Source organism: Mus caroli, unplaced genomic scaffold (assembly GCF_978045245.1).
Source record: "Mus caroli unplaced genomic scaffold, Mus_caroli_1 scaffold_4, whole genome shotgun sequence".
In the NCBI taxonomy this organism is placed as follows: domain Eukaryota; kingdom Metazoa; phylum Chordata; class Mammalia; order Rodentia; family Muridae; genus Mus; species Mus caroli.
In genome coordinates, this window is record NW_028227259.1 from 131,804,672 (window position 1) to 131,819,999 (window position 15,328).

General features: G+C 45.0%; 1 protein-coding gene across 5 annotated transcripts in view; it reads left to right on the forward strand.

The window, feature by feature from the left end:
- Glt1d1 (glycosyltransferase 1 domain containing 1) overlaps window positions 1-15,328 on the forward strand; it is a 91,657-nt gene that overhangs the window by 38,128 nt on the left and 38,201 nt on the right. For all 5 annotated transcript variants that reach the window (XR_015047002.1, XM_021163965.3, XM_021163963.3 and 2 more), the window contains 3 exons: window positions 514-565; window positions 7,157-7,193; window positions 8,936-8,995. Coding sequence is in view for 4 of the 5 variants with exons in the window: in XM_021163965.3 (XP_021019624.1) it covers window positions 514-565; window positions 7,157-7,193; window positions 8,936-8,995 (149 nt within the window). In the remaining variant the exon portion in view is untranslated. The remainder of the gene's footprint in view (window positions 1-513; window positions 566-7,156; window positions 7,194-8,935; window positions 8,996-15,328) is intronic.

The window sequence follows — 15,328 nt, forward strand, 5'->3', positions numbered from 1 at the left end:
CCAAAAAACAAAAACCAGTAAATGTATGTTAGTGTGCATGCCACATGCATACAAGGGTCAAAGATGATATCAGATCCGCCAGAGTTAGAGTGACAGGTACTTGTGAGCCACCCCACGTGGGTGCTGGGAACTGAATCTCAGCCCTCTGGAAGAACAGTAAATGTTCTTTAACTATTGAGCCATCTCCCCAGCCTGGCCTTTGAGTTTTAATTTCTGCTTCCCCTGCATGATTCAATTTTTTTTTAAAGATTTATTTATTTATTATATGTAAGTACACTGTAGCTGTCTCCAGACACTCCAGAAGAGGGCGTCAGATCTCATTACAGATGGTTGTGAGCCACCATGTGGTTGCTGGGAGTTGAACTCAGGACCTTCGGAGGAACAGTCAGTGCTCTGAACGGCTGAGTCATCTCACCAGCCCCCACTGCATGATTCAAAAGGAACAAGAGGGTTTGAGCATGTTGGGTAATTGTATTCCAGCCTAACTGACTGTTATCTCTATCCATGGACCAGGTTTGCTGTGGCTTTCACCGAGGCAATGAAGGACACAGCTCAGGTGCAGTGGGTATGTATTCCTCCATTGTCCTTTCAGTGGGGCTTGGGGACAGGAAAGAAGTCAGTTCGACCGTGCTGGTATGGCACAGTGGTGTATTGCATTTCCCCAGCGTAGATACCTGGAAAAGTTCAGTGCAAAAACAAACTTTCTTTTTTAAATCTTGTGGGTGAAGTCCAGCCTCCACCCCCACCCCCCTTCTTTTCAAGATAGGTTCTCTGTGCAGTTCTCGATGTCCTGGAGCTTGAACACAGAGATCCACCTGTCTCTGTCACCCAAATGTTGGGATTAAAGGCATTTGTTACCACAACCTGGCTGCCACTCCCTTTTATTTTATTTTATTTTATTTTATTTTATTTTATTTTGTGGAAAGTGGCAGACATGTTGCCTGTTCCGCTATTTATCAGGCTGTTGGCTTTTATTTAACCCCGGTGGAGGCTGGGACGATGCATCTCTCAGTGGGTTATTGACGTTGTCCTCTAAGCTTGAAGACCTGAGTTCGATTCCTAGATCCAACATAGGGCAAGGAGAGAACTGACTATCTCCAGTTGTCTTCCACTTCCACACATGGCCCATAGCATGTGCACACACCCCAAACAAATACATATACAAGACCCACAGTATATGAACACACACCAAACAAATACATACACATGGCCCACAGTATATGCACACATGCCCCAAACAAATAAATACACATTGCCCACAGTATATGCACACACACCCCAAACAAATATATACATATGACAAAAAAAACCAAAAACAAAACCAATGAATAGTGCTTCAAATAACTTATTGACCATCAGCAATGAAATCCAATTCTGAAGCATAAAGCTTCAGTGGCCGGGGGCAATCTTCTGAGAGTGAGTGAGGTAGGCGGCACCATGGAGCTCAGGTCCTCACACTACCCTGGGTCAGCCAGACCTGCGCACAGACAGTCCTCTTCCAGGAATAGTCACCAGGCATTTGAAACAAACAAACAAACAAAGAAACAAAGAAACAAACAAACGTTGAGGGACTGGAGAGACAGCTCATCTGTAAAAGCACTGACTCCACTTCCAGAAAACGCAGTTTTGGTTCCCAGTACCCACGTGGGAGCTCACAGCCATCTTTAACTCCACTTCCAGGGGATTTCATGCCCTCTTATGACATCTGCAGGCTGCAAGTGTGCACATGGTATACATATGTACAGGCAAAACATAAACACACACAAAATAAAGAAATCTAAAACAACTTTTTTTTTTTTTTTAATTAAAAAATGAGGGCTACAAAGATGGCTTGGCTATTAAAAGCAGAGGACCTGAGTTCAGGTCCCAGCACCAGCATCAAGTAGCTCACAACTGCCTGCAAATCCAGATATAGGACATCTGGCGCCCTCTTCTGGCCTCCATGGATATCTGCACTCATGTGCACTTACACAGCCACCCACACACATGTACATATAATTAAAAACATTTCATTTTTTTTTTTAAAGATTTATTTATTATATGTAAGTACACTGTAGCTGTCTTCAGACATTCCAGAAGAGGGCGCCAGATCTTGTTGCGGATGGTTGTGAGCCACCATGTGGTTGCTGGGATTTGAACTCTGGACCTTCAGAAGAGCAGTCGGGTGCTCTTACCCACTGAGCCATCTCACCAGCCCCAACATTTCATTTTTTAACATAGTAAACATTAAGGAAGAAACACACGACTCGTGAAGTAGCTAAGATGGCTTGGTCCCTCCCAGATGAGAATATAGGAGATACTGACAAAAACCTAATAAAAGACGAGATTACCTTGTTTCCATGGCTGGGGGATAGTTATTATATTTGAAAGTGAAGCTGTTTTTAATACACATTTTTTGTCCAGGGTTGTGGGTGGATTTTCCAATAAAGTTCAGCCCAGTGTTTTTATTTGATTCGATTTCTTTTCAAATACAAATATGTATAAATAATATAAAGGTATCTTACTCAGCTGTATTTATGGAATTCTTTTAGGTAGATTTTGGAGGAGAGACTTTGATTCATGTACCGTGAACAGCAGCAGATGATGTGTTTTGAGCAATGTAGTCTTAATCTTGCTGGAGGAAAAGCCAGCTTTGGTTTTGAATTTTATGTGCTCTGTTTTGGAAGCAGACTTAACTCAGGCTGTACTTTGGGTAATTGTACCTAATTATTCCAAAGCGGGACCAGATATCAGTAATCCTAGTTTGAAAGATAAGATTATAGGTGTTTCCAGGTCCCTAGGGCTTTCTTTCCCCTTTCTTCTTCTCCTCCTCCTCCCTCCTGTCTTCCTCCTACCTCCCCTCCTCCTCCTCCCCCACTCCCTCCTCCTTCTCCTTCTTCTTTTCTTCTTTTTGAGCCAGGGTCTCAAATGTAGTCCTGGCTGACCTGGAACTCACTATGTACACCAGGCTGACCTTGAACCCAAAGAGGTGGGCCTGCCTCTGCCTCCTGAGTGCTGGGATTAAAGGTTTTGAAGCCACCACTGTGCCTGGCACTTTATGACTTCAAAAGAGAGAATGTGGAGGCAGCAGAGATGGCCCCGTGGTTAAGAGCACTAGCTGCTCTTGCAGAGGACCCAAGTTCGATTCCCAATTATCCATACGGCAGCTTATAATCATCTATACCTCCAGTCCCAGGAAATCCTATGTCCTCTACTGGCCTCTGTGGGTACTGCATGCACATTCTCCCTCCCTTCCTCCCCCAAACCCTGAGACTCTTTTGTTTGTTTGGTATTTGGGTTTCTCTGTATAGCCCTGGCTGTCCTGGAACTCACTTTGTAGACCAGGCTGGCCTCGAACTCAGAAATCTGCCTGCCTCTGCCTCCCGAGTGCTGGGATTAAAGGCATGCGCCACCACACCCGGCCTGAGACATTTTTTAAAGGGAGAGAATATGTGCATATATAGATATCATGTATGTCAATGTACTTTTAAGCAAAGAATCCAGTTCAAAACTTAAAACTGCATTTTTTCCTCCATCTTCATTTAGAAAGGTAATTAAATTGGGTGTGGTGAGATGCTAATCCCAGAGCAGCCTTGCTTCTATTCTCCTTAGAAACACACTTTTCTAATACAAGTAGAGAAAGTCAAGATGTCCCTTTCAGTTCCCTTTTTCTACTCGAAATTAATTAAGCTGGCAACTGAACTCTGTCACTGGAAGAAATGGCCGTACCTGGAGACTTGTGAATTTCTCTATTCATTCATCTCTCGTGGCTGTTTCTCTGGGATTTAATGAAAAAACTAAAAGGCTGAGAACTAAAGCAGCTTTGTGTGTGTGTGTGTGTGTGTGTGTGTGTGATATTTTAAGAGGAAGGGGGAGAGTATTAAGACTCCATTTTAAGGCTCCTGAGAACTTATTACATAATTTGACTAATTATTTGATGGGAAAAGCCAGCATCCTGTAAGGTACATGCTCTAAAATAAGCACAGCTTTGTAAGAGACCCATTTTATAGAATATTACTAAAAGGAGTGGGAGGGGGCACGACTAGGTTAAGAATGGGCTGGGCTGGAGAGCACCTGCTTAGAATTAACCAGGGAGGGGCTAGGGCTTAGTTTAGAGGCTGTGGAGGTGGTACAGCCCTTGGATGAAGGGTCAGAGCGTGGCTCAATAGTATTGCAGTTGTCTCTGACCTGGGAGCAGCACAAGATAAGGACAAAGACAAAAGAAAAGAAGGCTCAGATCACAGTTACAAAAAGACCTCTCATTCTCAGGTTAATATAAAAGGCTAATCTTCTGGAATTAACTTTCTGCCAGTGGAAACTCCATTAAGAGTTCTTGTAATAGATGCAGACTCTAAGGCTCAACGGGGGCAGCAAAAAATAATGACTTTGATTTGAAATTACAAAAAAAAAATGACTTCCGATTGTAGCTTTTTGAAGAGAACCTATATAATGGTTACAAATTGCGCAGAGGAAATCACCACTCCGGCACACGAGGTTCACACAGTGTATCAATGCAGATTACACATACATTGTATCAATGCAGATTACACACAAATTAGCACTTTTAAAGGAGGTCCTTTACCCTCCCGTTCTTTTTTCATAGAAATCTCTTACCAAGCAAGGAGAGAAAACAACACGGTAAAACAAGGCAAGGCTTCACTGTGAAAACATACGTGGGTACGAATGGGAGGCTTTTATAACTGGGCTAGGTGTAGTTCAGTAGGCCACGGGCCCCTTAGCATATAGGATGTAGTTCCATCCTCCAGCCCCACAAAACCTTGGTGTGGTGGTCCTCTGTAATGCAAGTAGTCAGAAGTGGAGAAGCCCCTTACACAAGGTCATCCTTAGCTACCTAGCTTGTTTGAGGCCAGCCCCAGCTACTGGAAGCCCCCCTCCCCCCACCTTTTTTTTGTTTTGTTTTTTTCAAGACAGGGTTTCTCTGTGCAGCCCTGGCTGTCCTGGAACTCACTCTGTAGACCAGGCTGGCCTTGATCAAACTCAGAAATTCGCCTGCCTCTGCCTCCCAAGTGTTGGGACTAAAGGCGTGCGCCACCACGCCCGGCGGAAGCTCCCTTTTAAACAAACAAACCAAACCAAACAAACAGAAAGCTTGAGATGGGGATATGGTCCTAAGTATGGAATCCAACAGGAGGCTTTGAACCTGAAGATGAGAGGTCTGGAGCGCTGGCAAAAGCTGGATTTGGGGCATGGCACAAGATCGATGAAGGCATGCTGTCTAGGCACAGGGGGTGTGGACTGGAAGGTTCTGAGAAAGTTCGTGCTCTGAAGCACTGAGTCCCTAAAGAAGGCAGCCCATGTTGAGGGTTCACCTAGCATGCCTTTTGAACTTGTTATTTTCTCTCGTATATGTGCTGGTGAGGTCTAGGAGGCCACTGGATAACTTGTCTGTCTCCAACCCCTCATTTTATGCTTGCTTTTGTAGACGGTCTCTATTATCTTCTTTAAACAGGAGATCTCATTTTGTTCTGAGGTAGGGTCTTGATGTATCCCACGCTGGCCTCAAACTCAAGGCGATCCTCTTGCTTTACTCTCCCAAGTGATGACATTACAGGCATCCGCTCCTGTGCCTAGCTGAGAAGTGAATTTCGAAATACTTCCCTATAAAGGGCTTTCGAGTTCATGGGATTCTCTCAGCGACACCTGTATTAGCTGGATGCAACCTTGAGTAGGACAGGGAAAACTTTGGTGGGCCAGTGGTTCAAAGGGTTAAATTTAAAACGGCAATGCTGAGGCAAAACCCAAACTGAAGTGAACAGCTCTGTCCTGGAGTGGAAGCTGCCCCTCCCCATACCCGTGGCTGGTTGCCTGTCTTCCCATGGAGGGTCTGCCTGGCTGGGCTTTGTCACCACGGCTTGTTCCCCAACCTGACAGATAAGTTTGAGAACCAGTGTGTGTGTGCCATTTACAGTGTTAGGGCCTTGCTTTGTTAGCGATGGTGCTATGCCCCCACATATATGTATGTGTGTGTGTGTGTGTGTGTGCTCGCTTGTGTATAGAGTGTGTATACACACGACAGAATGATGACCTCTGGCTTCAGGTGTCACTTCCTGACTTCATCAGAATATTTAGGTCACAAAATAAAAATATACACAGAGTTGGTCCCTATTGATCCTGTCCAGGGGACTCTATTTTGACCACAGCCATTAGCATTTGAGTCTCTCCTTTGCTATGGGACAGAGGATCCCCTGCCTCTCTCCAGCTCTCACTTCTGTCCAGACATTTAATGCGCACTAGCCCCTTATCTCTGGGATCTGGAGAAATGGGCTTTTTGCCATCTTGCAGGCTCTTGTGCACTTTTACCAGAGAATACCACAAAGAATAAGAAGCTGGGATCTTGGTATGAAGGGAGAAGGAGAGAAGAAAGAGGAGGAAGGATAAAATCGAAAAAAGAAGAAGAGAGAGAGAGGAGGAGGGAAAGAAGGAGGAACGGGGCAGAAAAGGAAGGAGGGAGACAGCTGCCTCTGGTGGGATTCTGGGAACACTGAAGGCGCTGCTTGGTCTTGAGGTCAACATGTTCTTCCCACTGGCTGCCACTTGTGCTTTTTGGGTCTGTCTCCCACCTCTTCTTTTTTTTCTACCTCCCTCTCCCCCTTTTCTTCCCTCTCCCCATCCTCTCTTTGTTTTCCATTCTTTTTTTTTTGTTGTTTTTTTGTTTTTTCGAGACAGGGTTTCTCTGTATAGTCCTGGCTGTCCTGGAACTCACTTTGTAGACCAGGCTGGCCTCGAACTCAGAAATCCGCCTGCCTCTGCCTCCCGAGTGCTGGGATTAAAGGCGTGCGCCACCACGCCCGGCCCGTGTTTTCCATTCTTTCCTTCCTCCTTTGTCCTGAGGGATGGGGAATACCCTTTCCACTTGGGGACAAAGCACCCCTGAATGGCACTTGTCCACCACCTCTCCTTCAGCCACAGGTACACTCCTGGGCTTTGGGGACTCTCCTACATTAAGCCCGATTTCTTTCTTTGTTCTTCTTAGAGGCTCTCTGTTATTAACGGCAAAACCCTTTAGGAATGGAAGTAACTCTGTGCTCCTAACAAGCCAGTTGTGGGTGGCTTAGAGATGTTTCCAAAAGGGTAATTTAATTATCTTGGTCTCTGAAAGTATAGAATGGTCGGACCATTAAATTTACTCCCTACCTTTCTCTTCCCTTTTTAAAAGCCACATGCAACTGGGAAGATCTTTGTCCAGAGTCAAGGTAAGAACTTTTAAATATATTTGTAATATATATTTAATATATAATATGTAGCGTCTATAATTTCAAGTGTCCATATAAGACATATACGGTTTATTCGTTTCTTTTACTCATTTGTGTTCATGCACACACCACTGGACACACATGGACGTTAGACGACAACTTTTTTTGGTTCTTTCCTGGAACTCACCTTGTAGACCAGGGTGGTCTTGAACTCAGAGATCTCTCTGCCTCCGTCCTGAGGGCTAGGATTGAAGCTGTGAACTACCACCACCTGACTGGCTCTCTTTCACCATCTGAGTCCCAAGGATTGAAGTCAGGCTTGGTGGCAAGTACCTCCACCTACTGAGTCATCTTGCTGGCCCCCTCGATACTCTATATTTTACGAGAATGTTGACTGAGGCAATGCAGCCTCTGAGTGGTACTTAGAATAACCAGAGAGGATACATTTCCATTGCTTTCTAACATTAGAGTAAAAGAGAGATGGGAAAAATTATAAAACAATAAGGAAAAGTGCAGATGACCATACATCCTACCAGTGGCGACAGACTCCACTGCCCTCCCTGTGTGTTATTTTGGTTTCTCTTTCTGTAGACTCTCTAACCCAGGTTGGCCTTGAACTTCTGGCCGTCCCATCTCTAGCCTTAGCTAGAATTACAGGATTGAGCTTGTATAACAATGGAGGCAAATTTTTGCCTTGATCAAAAGGGAAAAGGCTCTCTTCTCTAGCTCCACTGACCCTTACAAGCTGTCCTTGAGGGCAGAGGATGGACAGAGGGGTCCAAAGAAGGACCTGGGACTGATTTCAGTCAATGTAATGGCCGAAACAGGGAGAACTAAAATATGTCGGCCCCACAGGCCCCTCTTGGCTTTATCATGTCACTTAGGCTCCTCTGGGCCTCTGAGACCCCAGCACTAGGCAGATGAACTTAGAAAGGTCAGAACTGAGTGAGTTCAAGGCCAGCTTGGGTTACATGAGACCCCCTAGCTTATTTTTCAAGCTCTAGTCACAGCGGTCTCTATTTCAAGACAGATGTGCCGAAAGGGCTGGTAAAGGGTTTCCGAATCTGTGTAGGTAGAGTCTGGTCCTCGCCTGTTTTGTTTCTTGTCCAGAGAGACTGGGCTCCTGGGGAACTGGCTTGACCCCTTTGTCCGGCCACTGTCTGCATAGACTGCAGGAAGCTCCTACCTTGCAGGTCTTAGGGCTGTGGGGCCTGTGCAGAAGGTACCTAAGCCGCACTCTCTGGGCAAGTGATGACCTTGAAGCAAGGTTAGAGGTGGGTGGATGATGGAACTTATGAGTCCAACCCTCCTCTTCCTTCCTCTCTCTCTTCAGAGCCTTTTTCTGTAAGTCCAGCTTTCCTTGGAACTCGAGGCAGCCATCACTCAGGGCTGAATTTTTTTTTTTTTAACTTAAAAAATCCATTCGAGGAAATGACAGAGGGCTCGCAACCACACAATTCATTGAGTGTCGGTTTTAGGAATTGTAAGTGACGGAGAGCCTTTACCCAGAGCAGTAGAATTCAAGTGCCGATGTTTTAGAAGACTTCCTGAGTCTCTTTAAAAAGCTCAAGGTCTGTACAAACCAAGGTGGTCGCTTGGGATGGTGGTTGATTGGGATGTGACATCCCTGGAATCCACAGGTGCATTCAACCTGAGCCCAAGGGCCCAGGAAACTCCTAAGAAGTTGAATGGATTTGTAAGAGCCCAAACTTCCTTTTTTTCTTTCCTACTCTATCCACCAGGAATTGCAACAATACCAAATGCCAACTTTAACTGGAACACCTTCCTCCAGCAATCATTAGGTAAGGCGTGGCTCCCTTCTTGGCCCTTTGCGGGAGCATCCCTCCGAGTCTGCTGTCAGATGTTTCAAAGCATCTTGCTGCAATTGGCTTTTCTCTTTCTACAATGTTGCAATCTGCACTAACAGAGTGGTGTAGCCTCCACTCTTTGAGCATTCCTAGATGTTTTCTTAGGAGGCATTCCTAACAGTGGGTTTGTGTGAAACTGTACAATTAATCTGAGCTCCTTGCAACTTTCAAGAGTGTCACCTGGCAACCAGGCATGGTGGCCCATGCCTTTAATCCCACCACTCGGGAGCAGAGGTGGATTTCTGAGTTCGAGGCCAGCCTGGTCTACAAAGTGAGTTCCAGGACAGCCAGGACTACACAGAGAAACCCTGTCTTGAAACAAACAAACAAACAAACAAAACAAAACAAAACAACCCCAAAACAAAAGAGAGTGTCTGCAGTGGCATACGGACACAGTCCATAGATGGTGCCGGGGGGTGGGGAGCTGTTTCCGGTCTGTAGTGGAATTCTCAACTCAGAAACTCAACCACTTCATCTTCCATTCACTGCGTGAAATAAACTCAGTGATGCTGGTTGGACAAAAGTTTATCGTGAAAAGTCTTTTAGATATAGACTGATTAGAAACAAGGTCTACAGTATATGCTTTTGGGGGGGGGGTTAAAACTCCCAATGAGATTGCCACCCTAGTCATTTTTGGTCATAAAAGCTAGAACCGGCAAAAGCTGTCTACTGTCATGAGATCTGAAGGCAAGAATTGCTCGGACAGAGCTCTACTCTAGGGTTGTTTGCCTATGAGTTCATTCAGGTGTGTGCACATGGGTGTGTTTGGAGGTCAGAAGGCAGCCCACACTTAGGAGCTGTCCACCTCGTTAAGACACTGTCTCTCACTGGCCCAGAGCTCACCAAGTAGTCCAGGATAGCTGGCTAGTGAGCCCATAGGAATCCTCTTGTCTCTCCCTCCCCAGCACTGGGATAAAAAGTATATACTCTTTTTGTTGTTGTTTTTCGAGACAGGGTTTCTCTGTGTAGCCCTGGCTATCCTTGAACTCACTCTGTAGACAAGGTTGGCCTCGAACTCAGAAATCTGCCTGCCTCCCAAGTGCTGGGATTAAAGGTGTGCACCACCACCACCTGGCTTAAACGTACATACTCTTAGATCTGGCTTTATTTATCTTTTTTTATGTGGGTTCTGTGGATAGAACCCAGGTCCTTTGTACTTGCTTACTGACTGAACCATCTCCCCAGGCCTGTCTTTAGTAGTTTTTACAAGGTCCAAATTGTGGGGGTGCTTCAACACCCCCCAAAGATATATAGGCTTTGCTATAAACTTCCAAGACTCAAAATTTGAAATCAGCTCCCCCATCCACAGTTGATGTGAGGGCACCCCAAATCCGTTTTCATTCTAAAAACCTTACCATAAATCTCCAACACACACTGCATGTCAGCCTTAGTTTCTGTTGCAAAGAAAAATCCCAAGCATTTTCTTAGAAAAAAAAATTCAGTAGCGCATTCATCAATCCCCAATGACAGTGGAGTGGCTGTTCTCGGCATTATAAATGAACCCCCAAGACCCTGTTGCTTCTTCATGTCAGCATGTGGGTACGATTCTTCAGGACGGGGCGGGGGGGCTTTAAATTGCCTGCCTTTAGGTTATTTCAGTTTCAATATATTATAGGACGTGATGGAGGCGTAACTGAGACCCATAATTCCTGAAAGCCAAACGGCTTTCCGTCAAACTCCTTAGTCTCAGGACTGATGTTTGGGCTTGTAGTCGAGTGAGTAACAGGACAGCCAAGAGATTTAAAGTACTCCGCTGAAGGCATTTCCCCCACATGGGGCTGACTTGGCTAGTGTTCCATATCACTGCCAACAGTTAGAAATTCTGTCTGTTCAGAATCCATGCATGCAGGGAGACCCTGGTGTGGCTGGGGTAGCTGATTACCGGAGAAAGACAGTAAAGCAAGAGGAGTGGCTAGAATTGTTCCGAGAGTTTAACAATCATGTGTGAGTTCCCAGTTGTACAGTTGATCATCCCTAGTGGGTTTGGATTTGGGGGGTGCGGGAGATGGCCTATCACCCCATCTCTGGCTCACCTGGGCTTCTTGGAGTTTTTGTGACCTGAGATTGTAACCTGATACTTCCTTGAGCCTCAGCTGAGGAGAGCAGAAGACATAGACATGGGTCTCACCCTTCCTAATACTGAGACTCTTTAATACAATTCTTCGTGTTGTGGTGACCCTCAACCATCAAATTATTTCATTGCTACTTCAGAACTGTAATTTTGCTACTGTTATGAATCATAATGTAAATATCGGATTTGTAGGATATCTGCAACCCCCAACGGGATCTTGACTCACAGGTTGAGAACCACTGATTAGGATTTGATGCAGGCTCTTGGTGAACAAACGTCCTATTATACATAGTCTTCTAGTTCTTATAGTCACTTAAGATTGGAGGGCAGCTAGGTAGAGCAGGATCTCATGTAACCATCTATATTGGTGAGTTGCGGAAGGTCTCCTTTCTCCTTGGGGTCGTTGACCACCCACCCATGAGGGAACAGAAGTAGAGATCAGGGTTCAGTTGGCTGTGAGCATAACAGAAGGACTTCTAGAGACAGCTTCAGTGAGAGAATTCATTCTATTTTATTGTTCTAGGGGAGGGTGTATAAGGGCTCTTAGGGGTACAGGTGGAAAGGATTGTGTGAAGGTTTGTATATGCTCTGTCCAGGGAGTGGCACTATTAGAAGGTGTGGCCCTGTTGGAGTAGGTGTGTCACTGTGGCCATGGGCTTTAAGACCTTCCTCCTAGCTGCCTGGAAGTCAGTATTCTGTTAGCAGTCTTCAGATGAAGATGTAGAACTCTCAGCTCCTCCTGTACCATGCCTGCCTGGATGCTGCCATGTTCCTGCCTTGATGATAATGGACTGAACCTCTGAACCTGTAAGCCAGACCCAATTAAATGTTGTCCTTATTAGAGTTGCCTTGGTCATGGTGTCTCTTCACAGCAGTAAAACCCTAACTAAGACTGGTTGATTGGTCTTAACCTTGCACCTAATTAACATATGGGCAGGAAGCTAGGGCAGAATGTGTGTACTGAGTTATGCACACACATAACTCATTCTTCAGATAAGGTCAGGCATTTGTGCTCAGAGACACTCTCCAAATAAGGTTAGGCAGAGAAAGAGAAGCTCTGATGAGAAAGGAAGTCTTCCATTTTGCTCTGAGTTTGGAGAGGTGGACTGTGACCTTAATAACAGGGTTTTCCAACAAGTCACCTTAAATACCTGATGCTATTTTTTAAAAAAAGATTTATTTAATGTACATGAGTACACTGTCACTCTTCAGACACACCAGAAGAGGGCATCGGATCCTATGATAGATGGTTGTGAGACACCATGTGATTGCTGGTATTTGAACTCAGGTCTCCTAGAAGAGCAGTCAGTGCTCTTAACTGCTGAGCCATCTCTCCAGTCCCTACCTGATGCTGTTTTAAAAGAATATGTATTTATTTTTATTTTATGTGCATGTTTCACCAGCGTACATGCCTGTGACCCTTGTGCATACATGAGCTGGGACTTCTGGAAGAACAGCCACATTCCTAACCACTAAGCAACCTCTCCATCCCCTGATATTATTTTTTTTTACAGTGCCCTCCCTCACTCAGGATGTTGCAGAGTTTCTGATCTGCTCTATCTCCCAGCCTTGGCTCACAAATCACTGTTGTACCACTTTAAAACAGCAAACCAGCTGTGTGTCATCAAGATTCCATATTCTAGATTAAGTGAGCACCAGTGGTTATATAGATTAATAGCAGTCTACAGAACGATAATGGCTTTCCATGTGCTCTTTATGCTCGTTCTTCTCATGAGGATAAGAGTATTTATACCAAGTTCCTCAAATGGTCAGTGAGGTTTCTAGTCTCTTCCAGGTGCATGGCCAGTGTTGCTATGACAGTGTTCTGAGATTCTTGCATACGGTTGCCTACAACCCACCTATCTAAAGCAAAGGAAGTCATGGGCCCTCAAACCCAGAATCCTAGAAAGAGGAAAGCATCTGCTGTCACCTGAATTTTTGATCTTAGCCATTCTGACTGGTGTGAGGTGGAATCTCAGGGTTGTTTTGATTTGCATTTCCCTGATGATTAAGGATGTTGAACATTTTTTCAGGTGCTTCTCTGCCATTCGGTATTCCTCAGGTGAGAATTCTTTGTTCAGTTCTGAGCCCCATTTTTTAATGGGGTTATTTGATTTTTCTGGAGTCCACCTTCTTGAGTTCTTTATATATATTGGATATTAGTCCCCTATCTGATTTATGATAGGTAAAGATCCTTTCCCAATCTGTTGGTGGACATGCAAACTTTATATGCCCCAGTACAGGGGAATGCCAGGGCCAAAAAAATGGGAATGGGTGGGTAGGGAAGTGGGGGTGAGGGTATGGGGGACTTTTGGGATAGCATTGGAAATGTAATTGAGGAAAAGATGTAATAAAAAATATATATATATAAAAAAAAAAGAGGAAAGCTTAGATCCATGAGGTTACCCTCTCCACTTTCCGTTTTCCACTCCCTTCATTTCCTGTTGCTGTGATAAAACACCCTGAACAGGTAGCGCAGCTTAGGAGTCAAGGACTTATTTCAGCTCACAGTTCCAGGTTACACTGAGTTCCAGGTTATCATGGCAAGAACTTGAAGCATATTCACCATCAAGAGCAAAGTGAAGAATGCATGTATGCTTATATTCAGCTTACTTTCCTCTTCCTATGATCCAGGACCCAAAACGCAGGGAATAGTGCTGCCCGCAGTGGGCTGGGTCTTCCCATATCAATTAATGTCATCAACACAGTTCCCCACTGATATTCCTACAGGCCAGCCTTTACAATCCCTTGCTGAGACTCTTCCCAAGATTAAACTAACCATTTTACTTTATTTATATTGCTTATTTATCCCTCTTCCTCCTTCTTCTTTCTTCTTCTTCTTTCTTTCTTCTTCTTCTTCTTCTTCTTCTTCTTCTTCTTCTTCTTCTTCTTCTTCTTCTTCTTCTTCTCCTTCTTCCTTCTTCCTTCTTCCTTCTTCTTTCTTCCTTCTTCCTTCTCCTTCTTCTCTCTCTCTCTCTCACTTTCTCCTTCTCCCCCTCTCCCTGATCCCCCTCCACACACACTACTACACTTGTCTCTGCCTATCTTCCTCCTTCCACTCAGAATTCCCCTTTCTTGAAACAAGGTCACAGGTAGCCCAGTTTGTCCTTTAACTTGCTATGCAGTGGAGGCTGGTCCTTCCTAAGTACTGGGATTAGACGTATGCTACTACGCTTCATTCTCCTCCCATCTTCCCCCCAATTTTCCTACCCCCATTTGTTTTTCTATGTGGTAGAGACTCTTGGCATCCTAACCTGTTCCTCTTTCTTGTCTATTCTTAAGAAAATCTATTTGGTTTTCCTATGAGGTGAGGGTGCTACTGGATCTTCATTTCCGCCCTCCCACCCCGCCCCATAAAAAGGGTTTCTTTGTGTAGCCCTGGCTGTCCCAGAACTTACTCTGTAGACCAGGCTGGCCTCAAACTCACTCATAGAGATCCACCTGCCTCCGCCTCCTGAGTGCTAGGATTAAAAGCACGTACCACCACTGCCCAAATGGCTCTCTGTTTTTATACAGCCATAAATCAGATACCTATTCTATAATGTCGACTCCAGTCAGCATAACACCCTCTGCTAAAGTTTTTCAAGCCTCTTCTTTCCATATAGTTGAGGGATAGGAGAGGTGCCAAGGCAGGGTATGATGGCTCACGCCAATGATCTCAGCACTCATGAAGCAAGGGGAAAAGGGTTATCAAAAATTCAAGACTAGCCTGGGCCCTACAGCTAATACAGGCCAGCTAGGGTTATGTCAAATGATGGCACTGATGACAGGGGAGGAAGCCACAGCAATCTCCACTTGTCCTCATGTGTGATCAGACAGCCCCTTGTTTAGTTGTTGCTGGCAGTGGATGCCAACCCCCCACACCACACACACACACACACACACACACACACACACACACACAATTACAAATACACTAATCTATGTTAAATACATGCATACCGATATTGAGATTTTGCCTTTTACCATGTATTGTAATGCTAAGTGTGGGCCCCCAAGACTTGGAGTCTGTATATAAACCAGTGGCCCTGCCCCCAAGTTATTGCTGATTGGTAAATAAAAATGACAACAGCCAATAGCTGGGTAAAAGAGATATAGGTGGGGTTTAGGTTTCCTGGACTTGGGGTCGCAGAGGGAGGACAAGGAGGAGGCAGCCGGAGGAAGGAGAAGCTGCCGTGGGTTAGGACTCAAGAAAA